Below are 25,401 nucleotides of genomic sequence, written 5' to 3' on the forward strand. Positions count from 1 at the left end.
CCACAGACTTCCTCACTCCGCATCCTTCACAAATCATCATCTTACTAGGAATGTCAATGCACATGATGTATAGCCACAATCCTGTTGTTCCAGACCATCAAGAATGTCGTAACACATGACATACAGGCAAGTCCCGGTTAATGAGTAATCGCTTAACGAGAATTTGCTAATACGAGGTCTTAAAATTTGCTCCACCGCCTATTTAATTAGCAGGTAAAATCCCCCAAAATGCCAACTTACGAGAATCGAGACGAGGGTTGCACCGCAGCTGTCCATTTTCTTATGCTGTTTTTTGTATTTCATGTATATTAACCCTTTATTCCTGCTTAAAATTGTCTGTCATAGGTGATAGTGGTCGGTGGAGGTTACTTGGCTGGTTGTTCACCCCATCCCTATTTTACCTATATGTTATTCTGCTTATATTAATGCTGTTTTTATATTTCAAGTGTATTACCCTCTTATATTAACCCCTTATTCCAGGTTAAAATGATCACAAAGTTAGTTTTGGTGGTTTTGGGGGAGGTTGCTCGGAGGCCTTGCTCCCTGACCCTATTTTTCCCATAAGTTCTTCACTTTGTTTAACAAGAATTCGACTAACGAGCAAAATCCTTGCTCCCAGTTAGCTCATAAGATCGGGACCTGTCTGTATCTCAAACAATCTCTCATAGTCCAGACAATACAAGAATTTCAAGATACGTACAGGTTAACCAGACTGAGCCAGTTACTTGACGTCATGGAAACTAACCATGGATATCTACTGGACACTACATCCCCATGGAGCCATATATATTCTCAGATTTCAGAGAGCATAGTCAGAGAGCCTGAGAGTACAATCGAGGGCAGAAGGCAGGAGACAGGGTCAGCTAGGAGGTTTGCCGTCACACTACATTACGCTGTCAATCACATTTCATTATAACTGTGTACAATAAACTCCGTAACCCAAGAGTGTTCTATAACTCACGTCGCTTATGATACACAGAGGGGAAAGGTAAGAAAGAAAGAGACCTACCTATTCACTCTACCCAACGACGCACCATTTTACTAGCAGCGGCCCACATTACACTCCTCTGGTGATAGAGGGGAAGCCATTAATCTATGATACACCTACAATCCCTCCATCCAATCTACCGGTATCCCCTCGGCTAAGTTCATCGATAAGGATAGGGTAAAGTCTATCTATCTATCTATTGCCAGACGCCTCAATCCCGTTCAGGGTGACCACAAACAAATCACCTCCACGTCGCCCTGTCCCCCACCATTTCACTGCCCTGCTCCCAACTCACACCCCCCTCTCTCATATACCTCTCCACCCCATCCCTCCATCTCATCTTCAGCCTCCCCCTCCCTCTTCCCCCCTCCACCTCACTCACATACACTCCCTTCATCAGTCTTTCACCCTCCATCCTCTTCACATAGCCAACCACCTCAATGTACTCCTCCTAACGGTTCCTATCGCATCCACATCCACACCACAACGCTCCTTTATATCCTCGTTTGTCAGCCTGTCTCTCCACGTGACTCCACAGACTCCTCTTAAACAACTCATTTCCACTTCCCTCACTCTCGACTTGTGTCCTTCCAGCAACGTCCAAGCTTCACTTCCATATGTTAGAGTTGGTATCACAATACTGTCATGTAGTAACTTTTTCACTTCCCTGCTACTTATCACTGCTTTCAAGGAACCAGCAACCTTTCTTCCCTGCTGTACCCTTTCAAGCACTTCACCCTCCAAACCTCCATCCTTACTCATCACACTACCCAAGTACTTAAACGTACTCACATTTTCCAATTCCTCACCATCCAACCTCGCTGTACATTCACTGACTTCACCTCTCTCAAAGACCATCACTTTACTCTTCCCTAAATTCACCTTTAGATTCCATTTCTTACACACTCTCCCAAACTCATCCACCAAGCCTTGCAGCTCTCCTTCGTCTTCACTCAACACCATAGTATCATCTGCAAACAACAGTACAGGGAGTTTCCAAACATTACCCTCTCTCACCAGGGCCACTCCAACATCCACTACCCTACCTTGCACCTCTTTTATTACCCCATCCATGTACAGACTGAACAACCATGGAGACATGACACATCGCTGTTTCAACCCAACCTTCAAAGAGAAAAATTCACTTAGTTCACCACCCACATGCACTGCAGCCTTAGCACCATCATACATACTCTTCACAGCATTCACCAACTTCCCATCTACTCCATATATTCTTAATACTTTCCACAATCCTTGTCTATCATCCCTGTCATATGCTTTCTCCAAATCCATGAAAGCTGCATACAACTTCTTTCCCTTCTCTAGAAACTCTTCCACTAAAGATCTAAGAATGAATATCTGATCAACACAACCTCTTCCCTTCCTAAAGCCTCCCCGTTCTTCTCCAACTAATTCCTCTGTTCTTTCTCTAACTCTGTCAATAAGTATCCTACCATACACTCTTCCTATTATACTAAGAAGACAAATGCCCCTATGACTACCACACACTTCTTTTTCCCCTTTTCCTTTGCACAAGGGAATAATTATACCTGACTTCCAATCCTCCGGGACTCTACCTTCCTCCCAGGCCAATCTGCACATTTTCCACATCCATTCTATTACTGTCTCTCCCCCATGCTTCAGCATTTCACCACACACTCCATCAATTCCTGGGGCTTTCCCCAATTTAACTTTCTTCATTGCTTCCACAACTTCTTTCCTACTGCTTTCTTCCTGTCTTCTCACCTCCCTCCTCCTCCCAGCCACTTCCATCCTCTATGTTCAACAATTCCTTAAAGTGTTCTCTCCATCTGCTCACTTTTTCTCCCTTCTCCACTATAGCCGCGGCGCACGACTCTGAGGTTGTCATTATCGTACCCTGGCAACCTACCATTCAAAAGTGCGTCCGATTTCATGTCATATTATACATGAATCATATTATTATGCACGAATATATTATACACATATATTATTATACACAAACATATTATACATGAATCACATGCGTCTCATATTATACACGAAATCAGACACACTTTTGAATGGTAGGTTGCCAGAGCATGATAATAACAACCTCAGAGTTACGCGCCGCGACTACAGTTATCTACCATTTTTATCTTTCACTCCCCTGCTAACTTCACTTCCACCCTGTCTTACTCTTTTCACCTCTTTCCTGGACATTTTCTTACAGTCTCTCCACTTTACACTAAAGTTCCTTCCAAATTCCTCATCTGCTCTCTTCTTACTCTCTCTTACTAATCTTTTCACCTCTTTCTTTCTTTCTTTCTACATATAACTCTCTCTTCCACCTCTCAACTTCTTCCACGCCCCTATTTCTCATCCATTCATTGTATGCTTTCTTCTTTTGTGCCACAGCCTGTCTCACCTCTTCATTCCACTACGCTGTTCCTTGCACACCCCTCCATCTTCTCTTCATCCCACACACCACATCACATGCCAGACACTCATTCACTCACCATTCAAACCATTGGTATCCTGACTCTACCTCACAGGTTCAACTAGTCTCTGCACTATTTTTTTTTTTTTTTGTAAGCATTTGTTTCTCCTCAGTAGATGCATTCCACATTACCTGCCAGGTAAAGTCAGTAAGATGAATTATTATTTACAGGGAATGTAGTGTGTTTCTTAGTTTTGTAGAATGAATGTTGGCACTGAATGCTAAACTTTTAAAGCCTAAGCTGTTGAAACTACAGTACTTTTTTCAATGCAGATGCAGGCATAAGTTGGATGAAAGGCAAAAGTATCAGAGAAATTTATGAGATGAATGGGCAATAATAAGAGTTGCACTTGATCAAACTCAGTCTGCCTCACTGCCAGACCCATCAATCCCAGGCAAGCAACTACCCTTGTAGGGTCATCCTGTGCAATGAATTGATGTTCCCTAGCAGCTGACAGCACCTTGCCACAGAGAAGCATGGGTAAAAAAGTGTAGAGGTTTGGTTCTTGGATGAATGCTGCATCTGCATCTCTGCACCAGTTAGCAGGAGCACCACAGCAGCCTCCACATCACCTCATTACTTCATTATATGATGACCACCCAGCACTGTGAATGGTTTCCTGTAACCACGGAAACCATTAGGCTCGGCACTCTGAGTAGGCCATCTGATGTGGAATAATGAGTAATAAAAAGAGACAGGATGAAGAGGAAGATGTAACAGAGAGGAGGTCAGACACAGAAAAAGAATGATAAGGGTGAGAAAGAAGTAGGCTGCACATCAAGTGAGCGGATGATAGTCGCCAGCACCTACCACCAGTAAAATGTGACACTGGTGAATGGATAAAGTGAAATACAGAGATGGTATATCGACACAGACACTGCACAGATACCTAAAATGTTTTTAATCCTTTCAGCATAATGACATACTCTGAGTTACATTTCCATATAAAGTTCAGCCATTTTATTCAGCCAAAGAGACTCCCTCAGGATGATGGAGTTTCTACTTCCCAATGATGATGTCATGTTTATGATAGTCTTTTGCCAAAAATTTATTCAGCTTAGGGGAGTTGTCTCATAATGAAGTGGGTACTGAAGACTGTTTTTAATTCTTAACTGATACAAACTCCAAGAAAATGAACTGGTTGTCACAAGATTAAATGAGACATTGTATGACTGAAGATTTCCACTTCACTTTGATGAAGTCCACTAAGGTTTTCTCTTGCGTTCTCCTAATGATTAAATTCAGCTTGGGAGAGACTTTCTGAACTGGTGAATCTAAATTATAGCCTTAACTGAAACCTTCACTGTTACAGATCCTTCCTAAGTTGAATAAAGTCATGCAAAGATAGCAGGAATATAATAAGATGTACATCACTGGACTGAAAGGGTTAATACAACACATGGAAGAATAGTCTTCAGGCCATCACTTCAGCTCCTGTTAAGTTTCCCTCCAGAAGAATGATCTTGATACCGTACTGAACTGAATTAATGTCAGTTCACTTAAAGCCTCCTGGTTTATTTTGCAGATTTTTCATGCTGAAACTTCTCTCATCTAGTTTCCTTCACACTCCTCAGATTCATTTTGAACACTAGTCATGTGATCAAACCTCTCCCCTGCCCTCTTTCAACCCTCACGCAACAACCATACCGGGAATCCTTCAACTCTCCATTACATAATGAGTTTACCTTCTTGCAACATATTCTCCGGTCTCTCAGCACCATGAAAATATACTGTACATATTTCAGTGTGCTGGATATATGACTTACTTATGTTTAACTTTCTTTTCCAGCACATGGCCTTCAACAGATGTCCTTTATAACATGGTACTCCATAACAGCTCATTACCTACAAAAATACTGTACTTTCATTATTTCTTCATATCTTAATACTGTACAGTACTATGGTTGTTTCTACAACAGTTGCCTCCTATTAAAGGATTAACGGAGTTAAGAGAAGGTACTACATGGTACTTTACGAGTACCCAATAAGTAAAGTCTAGAGTACTGGTATACAGTAAAACCTCACTATATCGGACTAATTGGGGCACAAGCCAGTCCGAAAAAAGCGAAAGTCCGATAAAAGAGACATCTGGACTCCTCCCTGGAGTTCCTCCTCCTTATGCAAAGAGAAGCGCTTGTCATTCATGCATTTATTCTACAGTCTCTCTCTCTCTCTCTCTCGCACTGGGCACTTCCATTTTACCTCATATTTTTTTTGTCTTCCTCGTCACCTTCATCTTCACCTTCCCATTCATTTAGCCTTTGCTTTCAGTTCACTTTGACATTCACATTCACTTTCATATTCAGTTCCTTGCTCACTTTCACCTTCATCTTCACACTTACTTTCACTATCACTCATTTTGAATTTCCATTTCACCTTCACTTGCAATACTGCTTTCATGTTTACCTTTAGAATTACTTTCACTCACCTTCACTTTCACCCTCCCTTTTACTTTCACGTTCCCCTTCATCTTCACTCACCTTCACTTTCATTTTCACCTCTCACTTTCACCTTCACCTTCACTTTCATTTTCACCTCTTTTACCTTCACCTTCACTTTCACCTTCACTTTTACATTTATTTTCACCTTCACTTTCATCTTAACCATCACTTTCACATTCACCTTCACTTTTGCCTTCATTTTCACCCACACTTTCACCTAATCTTCACCTTCACTTTCACTTTTGATTTCACTTTCACCTTCACTTTCATTTCCACCTTCACTTTCACAATCACTTTCACCTTCCACCTTCACTTTTGACTTCATTTTCACATTCACTTATTTTCACCTTCACACTACCTTCACTGACCTTCATTTATAAATTCACTTTCGCCTCTCTCTCTCCTGAAGTGAGAGAGAGAGAGAGAGAGAGAGAGAGAGAGAGAGAGAGAGAGAGAGAGAGAGAGAGAGAGAGAGACAGACAGAGACAGAGGAGGGACCAATGTTATGCCTATCTCCCTCATTTGTTTATCGGAAAGGGGACGCCACTTGTCATTCCCGTATTTATTCCCTCTCTCTCTTTCTCTCTGCTGACTCTGACATTCACATTCACTTCCATGCTCTTTCACCTTCACCCTTACACTCATTTTCACAATTACTTTAATTTTCATTCTCAATTTCACCTTCACCTCTCTCTCTCTCTCTCTCCCATCTCGGGGTGGAAGAGAAGAATTGGAGGACAAGAGAGAGGGAGGAGGGACCGATGTTATGGTATCTCCTCCGTTTGTTTGTTTATTCATTATTCCAAGAGGTGGACTGCTTCTGGCTTTTTTGGACTTTTTCTGATGCATAAGAAATTTGTCCAGTTGGCTCCTCAGGTCCTATAAAAGTGAATTCCCCAATACTGAAGTCCGTTATAACGAGGTTATACACTATATATTAAAAAAAAAAAAAAAAAAAAAAGTGCTTTATTCAATTACAGCTAAAATACAAATTAATCTTACTCAATGCCGAACATCTCACTACCCTGCATTTAGAATAAAACTACCAGTATATGAACACATGGCATACCATTTTATCAGCAGTGACTAGTCTTCTGGGTATGCCTGGATGTCTTCTTTGGACTATTCTCACTTGAGCCAAGATCCTGACTAGACCCACGACTCCCCAACAAGCTGTCTGGGGCGGTCTTCAGGAAGGATAGGATCTGTTTGGGGCAAGGCTCTGATGTGGGGGCCTCTTCATAGAGTGGAGGACTGTGTGAGCGGGGAAGAGATGGGCTGTTGGCTGTTTCACAATATCTCTGAGCAATCTGATCCATCAAGTCAACAAGATCTTGCTCTAAGGCTTCTACTGATTTGCTGGGTCCTGTGCCCTGTTCATCACAATGTCCTGAAAACTGGTACAGCTCACAACCAGAGACTGGGAGCATCAGTTTCCTAGACACTTGAGAAGGGGAAGTCCAAGGCTGAAAATGACTGCATTTGTTCTCCTGATGGTTTGTACAGATTCTGCACACAGCCTCCTTCGCAGCCAGGTGTGGAGTGCATCTGTAATCCTGGAAATTTACTGGTATTCTCGGGGGACTGAGGGTCTTACTGGCTTGTCTGTGTGGGGAACAAGAAGAACTGAACAGTCTCCTTCCAAATCCATCCTCCCTGGTAAGGTCTCCTTTGCTCTGACTTCTGCTCCTATTGAGATGTGTAACTGCACTGGAATGCCACTTTGGTTTGTCACGTTCCAAAGTACGAGGACGGGAAAATGGTACTTGAGGACTGCCCCACAGGCTTCTACTGGACATGTGTTCATCATCACCAATACCAAACTGGCGAGGAATGGAGGAGGCTCTGCTTGCTGGGGCAGATCTCAAACGACACACAGGAATCCTCTGACTAGATGAACCACGGTAGCTGCAACTGAAAACACAAGGCTACTGTGATACCTTTCTACGAAAATTCACATAAAATTTAGCAAGAGTCTGACCTAGGCTACTCTGTTACAGCACAAAAGGTCTGATTAAAAAGTATCCAAACATATTTTTTTTCTCATAAACCAGTAGAAGCAAGGGAATGCGACTCAGTGAAGCACGACCCTGAATCATTGTGCACATGCTCGAGTATGCTCAGTGCTGCTGCTCAGCCCAGTCATTGCCATGCAGCATGTGTATGAGGATGTGTTCTTCTTGCTCACTGCATTTTCATTTTATGTCATGATGACTGAGTGAACTGAGTAATGTTACTGCATCAATTTTTTTTTTAAACTTGGTGACATGCAATCTGAAACTATCAGGAAGATTCAGCAGGCTTTTGGCAATGAAGTTATGGCTAAAGAAAGCATGGCAGGTTCTGAGCAAGGTGCTGATAGTTTTTTTTTTTTCTTTCTTTTTTTTTTTTTTTTACTACCAGGTGTTGCTCATTACAAGTGCACTCCAGAAATCCAAATAATCAATAAAGAGTACTACCTACGAGTTCTCCATTGCCTACGGAATGCAGTGCATTGCAACAGATGAGAGTTGTAAGAAGCACAGGACTGACAGCTCCACCTCAATGCTCCAGCCAAATCATGCCATCTCATCCTGGATTTTTCGGCCAAACACAGGATCACACAGGTCTGGCAGGCTCCTTACTCTCCTGACATGACTCCCTGCAACTTTTGGCTATTTCCTTAACTGAAGATGAAACTGCAAGGTTCGAGATTTGATATAAAGACAAATGCAGCAAAGATCTTGGCGATCCCAAAAACTGACTTTACAAAATGCTTCCAGCAATAAAAGGACCACTGGGCTAAGTGTGCTGAGCCTCAAGGGACATGCTTTGAATGGGATTAAAGTCTGAACTGAGTGTGTAAGCTTGTTTTATTTCACCAGCTAATGCTCGGATACTTTTCAATCAGACCTCACATAACTTCTTATCTGCCAAATGTCATGCTCAGCGCTGTTTATTTAATACGACAGTATCATCTACTGACTTGGAAATCATAATAGGAGCATATACATAGTACCTGATATAACTATTTTCAGTACCAAAAGTTAAATGTCAGCAGAGTCAAAAGAAAAGAACTGTATATGTAAACTGTTGCAAAAGAATCTACTACCACACCAAAGTAAAACAGAATATGTGATTAAGGAGTTTTGATAATGGACTCACCAATTATGTAATAAGTGGCCAGTGATTCATGCTGCTGCCTGCCCCCTTCAAGTTGTCATTTAGTATCACACAACACAATAACACATTCCAGTGCACCACAGCATGGTCAAGGTGAAATTTACATGACCCATTCACTGCTAATTTTTTTTTGGTGCTCAAAATGATCACAGCATCACAGATAACTAAGAGGGTCATTAAAAACATTTCTTCCTCCCACTTGACTGGTCAATGTACATTAGCTTCAATGTTCTTATCTAAGATTATAACAGGATGACACTTTAGAATATGGGAATGACTCAGAGACCAAAAGACATTACTGTACTTTCAGTGGAAACTACCAATGCTCATCGGTCATGACTGCAGGGAAAGGTCAGGTGACTTGCATTTTCTAACATGGAAGAAACTGCGCACAAAGAATTTTTCCCCAGAAACATTACTGTTACTGCAGCTTTCTACCTGAAAGTTCTGAAACATTTGCCTGGGGCATGAAATGCAACCAACATGATATATGGATTGGCAGGTGGTTGTTTAACTGCAATACACCCAGTGATATAATGCTTATTACTCTGCAGAATCTGGCCCATGAAAAAATTCCATAAGTTCCACATCCACTTTAATTACCTTACTCAGCAACCTTGTGACTTCTGACTGTTTCACAACTGAAGTTCATTATGAAAGGATATAGCTTTGACACAAATGAAGGTATCCAATCTGAAATGGGACCTCACTAGCAACCTGAAGAGAAGAGTTTCACTGATGCTTCCATCACAGGTAAGAACATGAGAACAAGTGTGTGGATACAGAATGTGATTACTTTGAAGGGGATATTGAAATATGTGCCTAATCTTCAATAAAGCTGAGCTTGCCAATCACCGTCAAAACTTTTTTTTTTATCACACTTGATATACTCCATCATCATCTTCCCATATTCAAATGAGTTGAGTACAGCAACAGCAAGGCATACCAGTGTTCAGTAGTAGGGTCACTGCATTCTTACACCAGTACAAAGCCCAGGTGTCATAGTTATACCTGATCCAACAATTTACAAGACTGTCCCCATAACATTTAACTATTATTATAAGCTGTTTTACTTCTCATACTTTCCACTCCAATATTCAATATTTGATGTGCAGTGTTTGGTTCCTTTATTAATGAAAAAAGTATGAAAAAGCAATCCTATGTACAACTTATGTTTGGGAGAATACAAGGCCCCATCTCCATTTAGTTTCCTTTTACAACCTGCACAGATAGAATCCCAAAATAAATGCTTGTGTAATACTTTAAAGAGAGCAAAAAAGCACTGTCTGAGAGTCTACATGTGAAAAACTTACCGCTACTAACTACAGCCGTCTGGAGGTTCGCCATCCCTTTTTAGTATCGCTAAAACTGCAGGGGGGAGAGAAGGGGTCAGGCTGGTTTAGTACAAGATGATGACCTTGCAATCAAAAGAGCTAGTTAGTAACACAACAATGCAAACTCTCAATACATTAATCCACTAAATAAAATTTTTGTTCTGTTTTCACCCTGTCAATATGCCCAACCACAAATCTAATTCTAAAACAGTCATGAAGTGGGTCTTCAACATTCTTCCCTTTGGGAAAATTATTAAAAAGAAACCACTTAACTGATACCACAATAACTCACAAGAAAAAAGAAACTCTGAACAGCCGGCAAATGATGAAAGAGCTGACACATGTAAGCTTCTACAGGCCTTTACAAACCAATAAATAAAAACATGTACAATTTCTTGTGGGTTATGACAAATCATCCACTGAAGCCAACTGCATATCATGTTTAAAATTTTATGTTAAACACACACACACATACAGGAAGTTTGGGATTCACCAGATCCAGTGTTCAGACCCTGGCCTTTGATGCTGTTACTGTAAGCAGGGATACTAGCAAGAGTCAGCTAGGGAAGGCGGTGGGTGTGTCTGGGTTGAATGCTAAAATGGTGAAGGCCTTTGAAGATATAGGAGTGGGTTTAGTTATTGATCTGATAAATCTGATTATATATTTGTGTTGTTCCAGATGATCTGCTGAAGAGTGTGACTGTTAATGCGGAGAAGGGGAAGGGTGATGCCCTGGAAAGAGGAAATTACAGAGGCGAAAAACTTTTGGACCAGATAATGAGGGTAATGGAGAGAATCCTGGAAGGTATGATAAGGGAAAAAGTGATTACTGATGAGATGCAGTTTGGTTTTATGCCAGGCAAAGGGACCACTGATGCAATATTCACTGTCTAACAGCTTCTTGAAAAATATACAGACAGGTACTGTTACACAAGTATCTGCTACACAAGAAACCAATGATAAGAGAACAGGCAACTTAGACCCAAATTCAATAATGTGAGCACAAAAATCCGATGTAGTGTGAAAATTATTTGGTACGTGTGGAAAATTCGAGAAGATTGTTGTGTCCCATCACAGTCTCAGCAGGGCCATGACACAGAGGTGGGTCAGAGGTACTTGCGAGATCCACTCTCCCCCCCCCCCACCTTCTGCCCTTTCCTTCCACTTCTCATCTCACTTGCTCTCTCTCTCACTCTCTTACACCAGCTGCCATGGGCATGAGAAATACCTTACATGCACCCATTAACAAGAGTTTTTCTTGTTCTCTAGTGTTGTGCTATGAGCTCAAAAAGCTTACGTAATGCCTTCCAAGTGCACCCTTACCTCTGCAAGTGCAGTGCCTATCAGGCATGTACGAGTGCCTATTACTTTAGTCGTGAAACTGGGAACTGTGAATCGTCACGAGTGTGGTGAGTGCATGTCCAGCCTGTGCCATGCCTTTAACTTTTCGTCCTCCACCATATGCACCATACTTCAACCACGTGCAAAAGTGTGGGAAATGGTAGCAGGCACAGCATCCACTGCACGGGTGAAGGTAACTCACTCCCATGTTGATGTGATGGAGGAAATGGAATGGCTGCTAACAATGTGGCTGCAGAACCAGAAAGCAGTCCATATTGTGCTATTAAAGATTTTCATGCAAGAAAAGGCATGTAGTTTGTGGCACAAGTGCACGGCTGAACATGATGCACATTTGCTGTGGGAGAAGGTGTTAGCAGTGTGCATGCAGGTCAGGGTGGTGAGGGTGCAAGGCCATACGGTGCACCATCAGAGGTCCAGGTTATCCCAGTCAGTGAGATGCTTGCAGCACGTGAAAGCTGGTTTTCCCACTTCATGAGATGTGCAAATCTGCACAATATTAAAATGCTTGAAGAAATAGCAAGTACAGATACTGAGGCAGCAAACCAGTTTCCAGAAGTTTACCAGAATCGTAAGTAAGGGTGAGTAATCAACTAAACAGGTGTTCACTATGGATGAGACTTGCCTCTTTTGGAAGAAAATGCAATCCCAAACATGCATCTCCAGGAAATAAAAGTCTGTGCCAGGATTTAGGGCTATCAAGGATCGCCTAACTGTTCAGTGGCAACGCAGAGGGCAATGTTAAACTGAAGCCGCTGCTCATCTATCATTCGGAGACACCATATGTACTCATTGGAAACATTAAGCAGAGGTTACTGGACGAGTGATGTTTCAATGCGAAGGCCTGGATGATGCAGTCGTTTTCATGGACTACATGAATGACTACTTTTCACCTTTTGTATAATAGACTTTGTTTCACTGTTTGTTGAGAAAGTCACATGAGCAAATAACTTTGCAAACAAGAGTCTCCTTGTTTTCAACAACACCCCAGGACATCCAAAGACAATTGTGGACGTGTACCCTAAAGTTGAGTTTGTCTTCCTGCCACTGAACACCACCTCTCTCCTGCAGCCGACGGACCTGAACATTATCACAACGTTCATCTCGAAATGAATGGATTTTGAATTTGACTCTCTTTTGTATTGTTTTCTTTTTTTTCTTCGAAGGAACGTTTTGCGGGCTCAGCCTTTGGTTCCTTCTTCCTCGCATAAAAAAAATAAATAAATAAAAAAAAATACTACATGAGGAGGTGTATGATGGACTTGATGGTGGCAGCAGACAGTCAAGGTGTCTTGGAAGGGGTGTACTATCAAGCAAGCCCTTGAAAACATCAAACTGTCATGGGAGGAAGTGACATCCTTCAATAAGAATGGTGTGTGGTGAGCCTTGTGGCCTGAGGTGGCATTAGATATTCAAGATTTCCCAAAAGAGGAAGTCCCTTGTATTCACCAGCAGACAGCTACCTTGACACGAGAGGCTGGCTTTCACGAGGTGGATAATTTTGATGTGGAAGACCTCAAATTGCACACCCAGGAGCCTACAGAGGAGAATCTCTTCCTCCTGGACAAGCAGCGGAGCCAAGAGGCAAGCGAAGAGTCAGGAGAAGAGCCGCTGCCAGCCAAGGAGCTTACCACAAAGCACCTGGCAGACATCACAGACTCTGCCAAACACACAGTTGACCTGGCGACGGACCACGACCCACAAATGGATAGGGCTCTGGAGTGCAAGGCTAAGCTAAAAGGAGGCAACGAGTGCATAACTACAAAAAAGGGCCAAGACAATGTAGACAACATGCATGCAGCTGTTCACTCCAATGCAACTGCCACCATTTGAACCACAACTGTCCATCCATTAGTTGTAAGGAATCCCACAGTCGAAGACTCCAACCTCCAAGGACAAGGGTGCTGTCTTAAAAGAAATCTTTTGTCAGAAGCAGGTCCTCATCAACCTTGACTGCTGCCATATCTCCAGTCACTGTGTCTCCTCCAACCACCAGTCTCCTCAAGCCACAGGCACCCAGCCTCCAGCCTCCCTGGACCCTGACGAGCCTCTAGAATTGATCTGAGAGATGAGTTTTCCATGAATGTTGCCATCTTGAACCCCATATTGTATACCAGGTGCTCAAAGTTCTCTCACTTGACTTCAGAAATAAAGTTCCATGGGAAATGTTGCATGCTGATGATTTGATGTTGACTGCAGGGAATGAAAGAGAGGTGGAGGAAATATTAGGAAGTGGAAAGCTGCAACGAGGTACAAGGGTTTGAGAGTAAATGCAGATAAAACAAAAGTGATGATATCTATGGTTGGTGGTGGTTTTGCCAATGCAAAGGAAATATGGCCATGTGCTGTTTGCCATAAGGGCATGGGAAGTAGCTTCATCTTGTGTAGTGTTTGTGATAAGTGGGAGCATAAGAGAGGTAGATGTATTAGAAACACGCTACGAAACAACGCTGACTTCATGTGTGTGCAGCAGGGGTGGAACAAATATGATTGTATTTGTATCTGAAGTGTATTAAATACATTTACTAAGTATATGTATTTGTAAATGTATTTTTGGCACCCAGAAAAAAGTATTTTGTATTTGTATTTATTCATACTGTTTTGTGTGTTGTTACTTACAGGCAATTTGTGAAATTTTCCATGCATTAATGATGATAAAATGTAATTCTGATATGTAGGTATTTGTATTTGTAACTGTATTATCCTCTTCCTTCTGCCTATGGGAGACTTTACACTGAGTGACAGTCCAAATGGTTTCCTGTACACCAGGAACCATTTCCTATGCTAAGTGGTAACCATACTGTATAACCAAATTAAGGCGCCTGGTGGTTTATTGGGGGAATTAAGGCACTCCAATCGGACTAAGCCTGTGCAGGTTTATATCCAAGGGATGGTTGGGGTTTATTGCTCACATAATGCCACTCAGGGATGAGTGAGGCTGGTCTCTCTCATCTTAAATGTCGGGACCAATCTGCTTAGCCCAGGGCTCCTACACTCCTCATAGGGTAACATGGGATTGGATGATGGAAGGATGAATGGGAAAAAAAAGTATTTGTATTTGTATTTTTGTATCAACTTCAGAAGTATTTATATTTGTATTTGACCTCTAAAAAAAAAGTATTTGATCCAACCCTGGTCTGCAGTATGATGGGGAGAGCATGCAGAGATTGAGAGGCGTGAAAGGATTGTTCTTGCTGTAGGGTGTCTTGAATGTGTAGAAGTTTTTTTAATTTGGTTGACATTTTATGTGCTGAAGGTAGCTCTATGGCTAGGGTAAGGAGTTGCTGGAGGAAGTTCAGGGAACTGTTGCCTCTCCTAACATTGAGAGGGCTCTCACACCATGCTAAGGGGTCATTGTATGCAGCATGTGTTGGGAATGTATTGCTGTACAGTAGTGAGACTTGGCCAGTAAAGAAAGAGGATATTCATAGACTCAAATGATAATAATGAGAATGTGAATAAAAGGCCTGAGTAGTTTAGGACTGCAATTAAAGAGTTAAGAGGAAAGATGGGACTTGAATGTATTAGTGTCGTGATGAGAAGCGATAGATTGAGATGGTTCGGGCATGCTGAGAGGGTGAAAGATGACAACTGGGTATAGAAGGTAAGGCGTGAACGTCAAGGACAGGGTTGAGGCTACAAGAGATCAAGCAGTACAGTGAGCTGCCACCTGGTGACAAAGGCCAATGCATGCAAGCATGATGTAGCCTTTATAAACAAAAGAAAACAAAATAAATGTATGTGCATGTGTGTAAGTGTTTGTGTAAACTAATAACATAAAATGTGGCATCAATAATTACACTAATTACTAATGATGACTTAATTAAAGACAGCTATTAACATATAACAACAGATGCTGTTATTCTACGAAGAAGTGTGTGCAGGTGTCATATATTACATCTTCCAAAATGAAACTACTATCTGCACTACGGAGCTACATTAATTCTAAAATGAAAGACATACAACACTTCATAAATATTAGTAGATTTGGCACAAATTTACTATGCACAGAAAGAGACAGCAAATGGAGCGTAAATCTTATTATCACCACAGCTAGCAAAGCTATTTGAGTATTTAATTCAAAGTCAATAGGGTTATACAAAGTCATGAAAATTTCAAGCACCAGTATTAGGATTTCAATCAGTAACCCCTCAGTGGCCGTGCATTCAGAAATTTGCGTGCTTTCCTGGCCGGCCCTGGAACCATTTTTTTAGATTTCTTACATCAATTTCTTTTTCTTACAGATGTTAAGAGAATCATTTGGCACAATTGGCTGTGTGTATTTTAGCGCCCTAAACCTATTGTGTGATTCCCTATGGTTCACAGAAGAATTCATAAAATTACGGCAAAGGTGCCATTAATATGTACCGTAAACATATGGGCGAAAACATCCGAGATGACGTGACCGCCTGAGTGCATGGGATGGTAGAGTAGGGTCATGTAAACATACCAGCGACCTTTGTTCCCTTCCTATAATTGATCACAGGTTTTTATAGCTCACGCTAACTCGATGTCACAAGCACCGGTGCAGTAAAGTGTCGTTCAATGCCGGCAGCTATTAACCCCTAAAGTACTAACAGGATCGATCAATCCTTTTTCAGGATTATGCTAGATGCTGAAAGTGATTGACAGAGGAGCCTTTGTAAAAAATCTGCAGATGCTAGGATTCAGCCCGATTGTGACATATATCGATGCAAACCAATGAGAACTAAGTCCTGAGTAGGGAGGGGGGAGGATCTGGGCCCCTACCCATGGTAGGGGGGAGTGATTCCCCCACCGCCCTCTCACCACCTTCCTCTACCCCAGTACTTTTGTTCCCTCTCTCCCTCTCTCGCCTCTGACCACCTCCTCCTCCCTCCCTCCCCCTCCCCAACCAATATCATCCCACCATGGTTTCCCCGTTTTCCCCCCCTCCCTGTCTCCCTGGGGAGGGTTATATCCCCTCTACCCACCCTCCACACCCCTGTACTCCCTCTCTGCCTGTCCTCTTTGTCTTGTGTGTCTGTCTCCCACCTTTATACACCCCCGTACCACCCCTCCAAGCCTCTCCCCACCCCGCCCCCACCCCCATCCCCTGTAGTATGCAGTCCACTTACCTCCCCCCCCCCCACCTAGAGTATTACATGTCGTTGTTACTATTCACGTCATGAGTTTTCATTCAATACCAGACTACTGTTTGTGTAACTGCATACAACGATGCACGAACATAGAATGTATGTTATTTCATGTATGTTTTTTATTCTGATGGCTACACAGCTATGAGGGAAGGGGACAGTGGGAAGGAAGGTGGGGAGGGGAGAAGTGCTGGGGGGAAGGGTGTTGGGAGTGAGTGAGGAACACCGACATAATTATTGTGCATGCTGTTGTTTGAAAAAAAAAAAAAAAAAAAAAAAAAAAAAAAGAGAGAGAGAGAGAGAGAGAGAGAGAGATGGAAAATTCTGAAGGGGGTAGGGGAGGAAGGGGGTAGCTCTTGGTTTTTTTCCCCTCGAAATTCTTACAGCTACTTGATTTGACAGCTCTGAAGGGAGGGGATGAGGGGGAAGGGGTGAGGGTAAAGGGTGCTGGAGTGTGTGAGTAACACCAAGGAAAAGATTTTGCATGCTTTTGCTCATTTTTTTTTTTTATTTGCACAGCTACACAGCTATGAGGGAAGGGGACAGGGGGAGGAAAGGTGGGAAGGGGAGAAGTGTTGGGGGGGGAAGTGTACTGGGAGGGAGTGAGGAACACCAACATAATTATTGTGCATGTTTTTATTTGGAGAAAAAAAAAAAAAAAAAAAAAAAAAAAAAAAAAAATAATTCATTCATTCATTGCCAGACGCCATGTATCCCAAACGAGGTGGCCAAGGGCTTAGAGTTAATTGTTTTACAGGGAGGGGCACTAATCCTCCACCAACCCCACTCGACACGTAGGGAGAAGGTGGGGTAGGGGGAGGGGAAGAAGAGAGGCAGGGTGATGGGAGTGGGTAAGGAAGGTCATGGGAGGGGAGGAATGAGGGAGGGATGGGGGTGGGAACACAGAAAACTGGAGCTGCCCTGCCAGGAAGGGTAGCTTTTTTCAGTTCTGACATGCAATACCTCATGAAAAGGTTGGTCTAAAATGCTCTGGTTTGCGGCATAAGGTGTCTAAATTCAAGCTCTACGCCTTGGGTATAAAACTTTACTTCTGTAGGAGTCAAAAAATTAGTTCCATATACAGGTTTTCAGGGAAGTTCAGTTGATCGAATTGTGTATCCTAGGGGTTATGAGGTTAACATGCAAGTGAACATCTTTCTGACACTTCATTTTATATTATCCTACACTGACCCAACCAATAAATCAATGATGATTAAATCTTCATAGCACCACCAAGCTAACCTAACCACCTACTACTACCAGGTGTGTTCCATCCAATAAACGGCAGAAGGAAAATATCGTCTGGTCTGGTGTAGCATGAATGAGAGAGAGAGAGAGAGAGAGAGAGAGCCAATGTGTGCTTAATATTGCCATCAACTAAAAATACTTCACATAACACCTCTCATCATCAAAGCTGGCAGGGAAGGGTTGGGGAACTTTTAAAAAGTGATAGCACACCACACTCCTCTGCTGTGATGCAGTGGGAGGTCATGCATCTGAGGAGGAACAAATCATGTCATGTGCTTAGCAGTGTCATAATTCTTATAGTATCTTTTTAACAACCTGTCTCCCTTGTTAACGTTGTCAATCTACTGACTTTTAAAAAATTCTTGCTACTGCCACACAAACTTATATGGGATGGACCTCTAGTACTAACGGGTTTATGAAGATTATAACTAGTCTCCAGTTCTAAGAGTTTCTCCAAACTGAATGATACTGTCTGGTGATGGCAATAACAGAAGGTAAACTCATTAAAGTGAAGTGGTTAATACTAATGTTATGACACTGCTGGTGTGGTGCCCATGGAGTGAAAATAGTGTTAAAATGGGTGTAAAATTGGAGTCTCTAGTGGGTCTGGCAAGGATGTAATTTTTCCCATGAGTTACTTAGTTCAAGCTATGAGTTTTTGAACTGCTTGAGACTTTTCACAGCCAGAAATATTGTGCTATAAAATAAACTATTATTATATTATATTTAAATATGAAATTATTATCATCATCATCATCATCATCCTGGACTTTTTTCCACCTAAAAATGAAGTAAAGTAGGAAAAAAAAAGAAAAAAAAAATTGAAGAACTATCAAGCATGCCCTGTAAAATGGGCTAAAGAATCAGTTCAAGCACTGGAAACTACCAGAGTCAATCTGTCGACTGTCAAATCAAACAGGGTTAACAAACCTTTGTCAAGTGCTCATCAGTACAGAATTCATTCAACAAACTCAACCCTCTGTCAACTCCCTACCTCCATCAACTTCCATACCTTACTTTCTCATGGTTATTTCTCATATCCTTTCACCTTCTTCATGGCTTAACACACCTCCTCCCACCTTCAAACTCACTCACATATATCCTTTCTACTGCTGTAATGACATCCATTCTCTCTATTTTTACTCTGCAAAAATTTGCATCATCACGCTGCTCTCAAACTCAGGGTGGGGGAAAAAAAAAAAAAAAAAAAAAAATCAAAGCAAGTAAGCAGTTAAAGGATTAATACACAAACATTAGTTACTTTTCTCATACAACAACAGATAAATACTTACTGTTGTTGCTGTTTTGGGAGCACAGAAGGCCCCACGACCGGGAGTGTGGCGCCCTGAACATGAGTGATATTACCCTGGGGTGGGGTAAGGTTGGGGATGGCGTACAATAAGCGCTGAGGGGAATCAAATGCTTCTAAGCTCCCACTTGATAAGCTCCCACCACTATCCTGCTGGGGAAGAATAAATCAGTAAAGCTGTAACCCCTCCAGTCTGATGATGCATCTTGTACTATACTGTATTTTATTCTTCCTATCTCCAGGTGAATTTATTTCACCTTAGTAGAGACTTTTCAAACTGAGGGATCATACATGGTGGTCCATATATAGCCTAACACTCAACTAGAAATTCACCCTATAGTGAGTTTATTGTCTCTTCTTGATGCACATGATGTGTTCTAGTATTTTTATGCTGATGACATTCAGCTTTATGTTATGATGACACATATTAATGATAACAAGAATAAGCTGGAAACCTAAAAGACTGATATAAAAATCTGGAGGGCAAAAACGAAACTGAAATTAGGATCTAGATGGCAAAGAGAAGACTGATATTAACCCCTTAAGACCACATACTTCTGAAGCTATGTTCCACCCCAGCCACAATTCAGGGTTGATTTTTCAACATTTACCAAGGTAAAATTTTTTCTTATAGATTTGAAGAGCTTGAATTTACACACCAAAAAATGCCAAGTTCAGTCCCCTAAGTCTAATGGTTATCACAAACCTGCCCGTCAAAGATTATAAAAGCCCCCCACTGCAGTAAGAGAGAAAACTGGAAAAAATTGGCAGACACCTAATTTTCGTTAAAGAACCTTACCAAGTCAATGAAATTACTGTAATGTAAAATATGTTTCTATTCATGAAACTAGGTGTAGGAGTCAGCAAGAGGAAGAAAAAAAAAAAAAAAAAAATCCAACCAAAAAATTTGGCAAAAAACTAATTTTTGCTAAAGAACCTTACCAAAATCAATGAAATCAATGTAAAATATGTTTCTATTGATGAAACTAGGTGCAGGAGCCAGCCTGAGAGCTAATAACCTTACATAAATTACTATAAACTTATAACAAACCTTTCTAGGCATCAGTGTCATTTGGTAAGGATTAGTAGTGGATCATTGCAGGGAAATTACCGTGTCATATTCAGGACACAGGTTAGGGAAGGAGTGAGGTGGAGGTAGAGTGGGGGGGTCTCAGGTGGAGGTAAGACATACCCCCAGTGTGGGGGAGAGGTGGTGTGTGGGTAATTTTAGAGAGTAGACAGACACAGGCCAATCATAGCAGGGAAATTACTGCATCATTTTCAGTACAAAGGACAGGGAGGGAATGAGGTGAAAGTGGGGTGGGGGGTGTCAGGTGGGGGTGAGACACCCCCAATGCGGGGGAGAGGTGGTGTGGAGGGTTACTTTGGTGTGAGTAGAGACACAAGCCACTCATGGCAAGGAAATTACTGCACCATATTTGGGACTAAGGACAGGGAGAGAGGAAGGTGAAGGTGGGGTGGAGGGCCTCTGGTAGGGGTGAGGGGGGGTGAGACACACCCCCAATGCAGGGGAGGTGTGTGGGGATATTATGGTGGGAGGAAACACACAAAGCGATCATAGCAGGTAAATTGCTGTGTCATTCAATATAGAGGGGGATTAGGGAGGTGAAGGTGGGGGGGGATTGCAGGCATGAGACACCCCCCAATACAATGTAGATGTGGTATTGGTGGGTAGTTTGGGTGAGAGGGGACAGGGCAGGCTGTATCCAATCAGCCAGAGGGAGGGAGAGTAATGGCTGGAAGAGGTCCCACCACAGACCTGGTGAGGGGGTGGGATCTTCCTTCCAACCACCTCATCCCCTAGTTCTGATTGGGTAGGAACTATTTACATCATAAAAGGGGCTGGCTTAGTGCTCGGCAGTTTTTGACAGACCTTCTATGATCATCAGTCATCAGTCATAGGACTCTACGTGGCAAACTTGTAAACTGACAATTGTCAGTCATAGGGTTAAAATCCAGATGACAAAGAGGAAACTTAAGCTGAATGACAGTAAAACAGAAATAACTATTATCAGAGGAAACAGGAGGGGTGGTGAGGAAGATAATGCCCTGACTCTAATGACTGGCAAGTCACAACTTCATCCAGCTAGTCTTGTCCAATACTTGGAATCATGGAGTGGCTGGTTAGAGTGGTTATGGCTCTGAATGTGGGTGCTCACACCCAGGTGGGAGTGCATGGAGATCTGAGGGATGAGTTTTCTGTGAAGGCTGGCATGCATTAGGGGTTAGTCTTGAGACCCTTATTTTTTGTCATGATGTTTGAAACTCTCTCACGTGACTTCCGAAATGGACTCTCATGGGAGATGTTGTATGCTGATGACTTAGTGTTGATTGTAGAAAATGAAAGGGAGGCAGAGGTATGGTGGTATTTCTACCCCCATTGGTAAGTTGGGGTATCGCATCTACAGGTATCGTATATAGAGGTATACCTGTATTATCATTACCAAATGTATATACTGTAATTACAACAAGGGTAATGAAAACAGTATAAAAGGTTTTAAATACTGTATATCCATCCATCCATCCATCATCCAATCCTATGCCGCCCCATGAGGAGAGCAGGAGCCCAGGGCTAGGCAAGCTGGTCCTGACATTTAAGATGAAAGTGACCAGCCTCACTCATCCCTGAGTAGCATAATGTGAGCAAGAAACCCCAACCACCCCTTGGATATAAACCTACACAGGCTCAATCCGATTTGAGCACCTTTATTACCCACCAAACCACCAGGTGCCATAATATAGTTACAGTAAACCCTCATTATACGATGGGGTTCCGTTCCTGAAAACCCCATCGTAAAGCAATCCATCGTATAGCAATCCCATTATAACAGGGAGTCAATGGGGATACGTTCCCAGACGTGCCTAAACACTCACATACACACACTTTAGCACTCACATACATGAAATATCCTTATGTTTAAACATTTAAAGTAACACATTAATAGTGAATAGAGACAAAAGCATGAAAACTACAGTATACAGTAGATCTTACCTTTACTGAAGCAAGCAACGGTTGTTTATGTGGTTCCTAGACAATTTGCCATGAAGTCGACAATTTGCCATGAAGTCGACAATTCGTCGTCATAATATGGACGTTCCCCGTCAGGACAATTCCCCGTCATTCTATAAACATACTTATTACTGATTAACTGATAATTTAATAACTAATTCTCAGGGGGATCTATCAAAGTCTATTTTCATTCAATAGCATTGGCTTTGGATATCATTTGTAAGTTGCACTTTTAGACAATATTTAACTTGTTTCTACCTTGCTGTAGTTGACTTTGAATTATGTTCTAGCATCACCCACAGCTGTTTTCATTAATTTCCATTGGTACTACAACATCCTGGGTATATTTTAAAACGACTTTGAAGAGGTACAAGTACAGTACTAAAAAACTAGTGTACTTCCTAAATAAACTGATATGAAAATAAACAACGGGGAATCATCCTGACGACGAAAAGTCCCGATGGCGAATTGTCTTGTTATTGTTGTGATGGCGAACTGACTTGATGGCGAAATATCCCGAAACATTTATATAGACGTAACATGAAGATTATTTGTATACTGTAATTCCAAAGTATGTCGATTGTTCACTTAAGGTAATTAGGCATTTATATAAATGCCAATGTCTCGTATGTAGCCTTATGCTAAGATGAAGGATCGATCATAAATCAGCTGATTCACGTTTCAATATATTATTATTTTTCATTTAATGCCCATGATTTGATGCCATATTTTACATTTACTATATAAACAATAAACCACCATCACTTTTATAACTTACATAATTAAAAAACTAGTGTACTTGCTACATAAACTGATACGTAAATAAATGATGGGGAATCGTCCTGACGGCAAATTGTCACTACTCGGCCTCACAGTCGCAGGGACTCACAGCCCTCCAATGTCAGAACTGCCTGGCTGGGCAGGGCTAGCTAATGAGGCTGGACCGGTGGACAAGTGTGTGTGGTCTAATGCCGACGGTGTGAGGACGTTTTTGTTGCGTTTGCACATTCGCTGTTCACTGAGCCGCGGATGATCCATCATTGTTGCAAATCGTTCCCATTGTATAGTGGGCATAGGGTACTAAAATTTTGACATTGTATAAGCGAAATATCGTACAATGAGGCATTGTATAATGAGGGTTTACTGTATATGGTTACCACCCAGCATAGTAAATGGTTTCCTGGTGTATGGGAAACCATTTGGCTTGTCATTCAGTGTAGAGTCACCCATAGGCAGAAGGATGAGGAAAGAGTGCAATACTCTATACTATCTATCTATTGCCTGACACCTTAATCCCATACAGGGCAGCCACAAATAAATTGCCTCCACGTCACCCTGTCCCCCGCCATTTCACTGCTGTATAATACCGTATACTGTACTGTACTGATTAAATTCCTGTTGAAATGAGTTTGGTAGGTTGCAGTGTATAGCTAACAGGCACAGCTCACATCACGCGTCTCACCATCCCCTGCTTGGATGGCGCAATGGATTACCACATCAGTGGTCATTTACTGACTCAGCACTTTTCATTAGAAAATATATTTTTATCACCATATAGGTTCATACACACCAAATTATCTGAAATTTGGTTTTAAAAATTTGTGCTTAATTCAACTATTACAGTAATAAAAATTCAGGATTCTGGGCAAAAACTTGCCAAAGTTAGCAGAAGTGTTTTGCCTTTTGCTCACAACTCACCTTAACAAATTTCTGTTTTGCACAAATATTGAATTAAAATGCACATACATTTATTTGAACTTTAATTCAATATTTATGCAAACAGACATCTTTCAAGGCATGTTGGCAATATAAAAGGGAAACATCAGCTAGCTTTAGCATGTTTTTGGTCTAAATCCTGACTTCTTTTTATTAATAGTTAAATTATCATCCACTCACTCGATTTAATGCTGTTCTCGGGTGACTGCCCTTTCCTCTCTTCCTTCATTCTTTCCTTCCTTCCTCTTGTCTTTCTTTCCTGCATTCTTTCCTCTTCCTTCTGTCTATGGATGATTCTACAGTACACTGACTGACAAGCCAAATGATTTCCTGTACACTAGGAAACCATTTACTATGCCAGGTGGTAGCCATATAACCAAATTATGGCACCTGATGGTTTAGTGGGTAATTAAGGCGCCCCAATTGGATTGAGCCTGGGCAGGTTTATATCTAGGGGGTGGTTGGGGTTTACTGCTCGCATAATGCCACTCAGTGATGAATGGGGCTGGTCACTCTTATCTTAAATGTCAGGACCAACTTGCCTAGTCCTGAGTTCCTGCACTCCTCATGGGGCAACACAAGATTGGATGATCAATGGATGGATGGTTAAATTATGCACATTTTTTTTTTTTTACCTGATTTCAGATAATTAGGTGTGTATGAATCTATATGGCGATAAAAATTATAAATTAACCCCTCCGCACCGGGCTGTTTATACCATTGTCACCCACTCAGTATGGGCAATTGTTCCAAAGTTGCTTGTTCTCAAACCTTAATATCTCGGAAAGCATAGCAGTTAGGGAAAACAAACTAAAAACCACATTACTCACCAAATCTTCTTCTTGCAAATAAAACTATCCCCGGGTTTGTAGGTGGTTGCACTGATGTGTAAGGACGTTATGAATATACGTCATTTTTGGCTGCAAGGCAGGCTGTTTTCATGCATGTGCGCGTGGCACCGACTTTTGCTTTGCTCTCAGCACGATAATTTCTCCATTACTTGATAAACTAGATACAGTTGTATCCAAGACATGCCCTATGGTACCATCACTCAGCCCTTTCCTAGTATCCTTGGAAAGAGGCTTGGCAGGAACGGAATCGGACATGAGACTCAAGAAAACCATTGTCCTACACCTGACAGAGTCGCAGGGACGATTGAGGTATGCTTGTCTCGGGTGCTGGGAGGCTATCCCCACTCTTTGGTGATGAGATCAAGTGGCAGTCACTTCAAACTGTGGCG

General features: G+C 41.9%; 1 protein-coding gene across 1 annotated transcript in view; it reads right to left on the minus strand.

Moving 5' to 3' along the window:
* Positions 1 to 6,860: 6,860 nt before the first annotated feature.
* Positions 6,861 to 25,401, minus strand: part of LOC145413222 (afadin- and alpha-actinin-binding protein A-like) — a 45,742-nt gene continuing 27,201 nt past the window's right edge. Inside the window, exons 11-12 of the mRNA XM_080282952.1 lie at positions 19,398 to 19,564; positions 6,861 to 7,802 (exon numbers count right to left, since the gene is read on the minus strand). Coding sequence (XP_080139078.1) covers positions 6,965 to 7,802; positions 19,398 to 19,564 — 1,005 coding nt within the window. The 3' untranslated portion in view covers positions 6,861 to 6,964. The remainder of the gene's footprint in view (positions 7,803 to 19,397; positions 19,565 to 25,401) is intronic.

This window comes from Coenobita brevimanus, chromosome 95 (genome assembly GCF_032717465.1).
Source record: "Coenobita brevimanus isolate Jiangsu-jjx chromosome 95, ASM3271746v2, whole genome shotgun sequence".
NCBI lineage: Eukaryota > Metazoa > Arthropoda > Malacostraca > Decapoda > Coenobitidae > Coenobita > Coenobita brevimanus.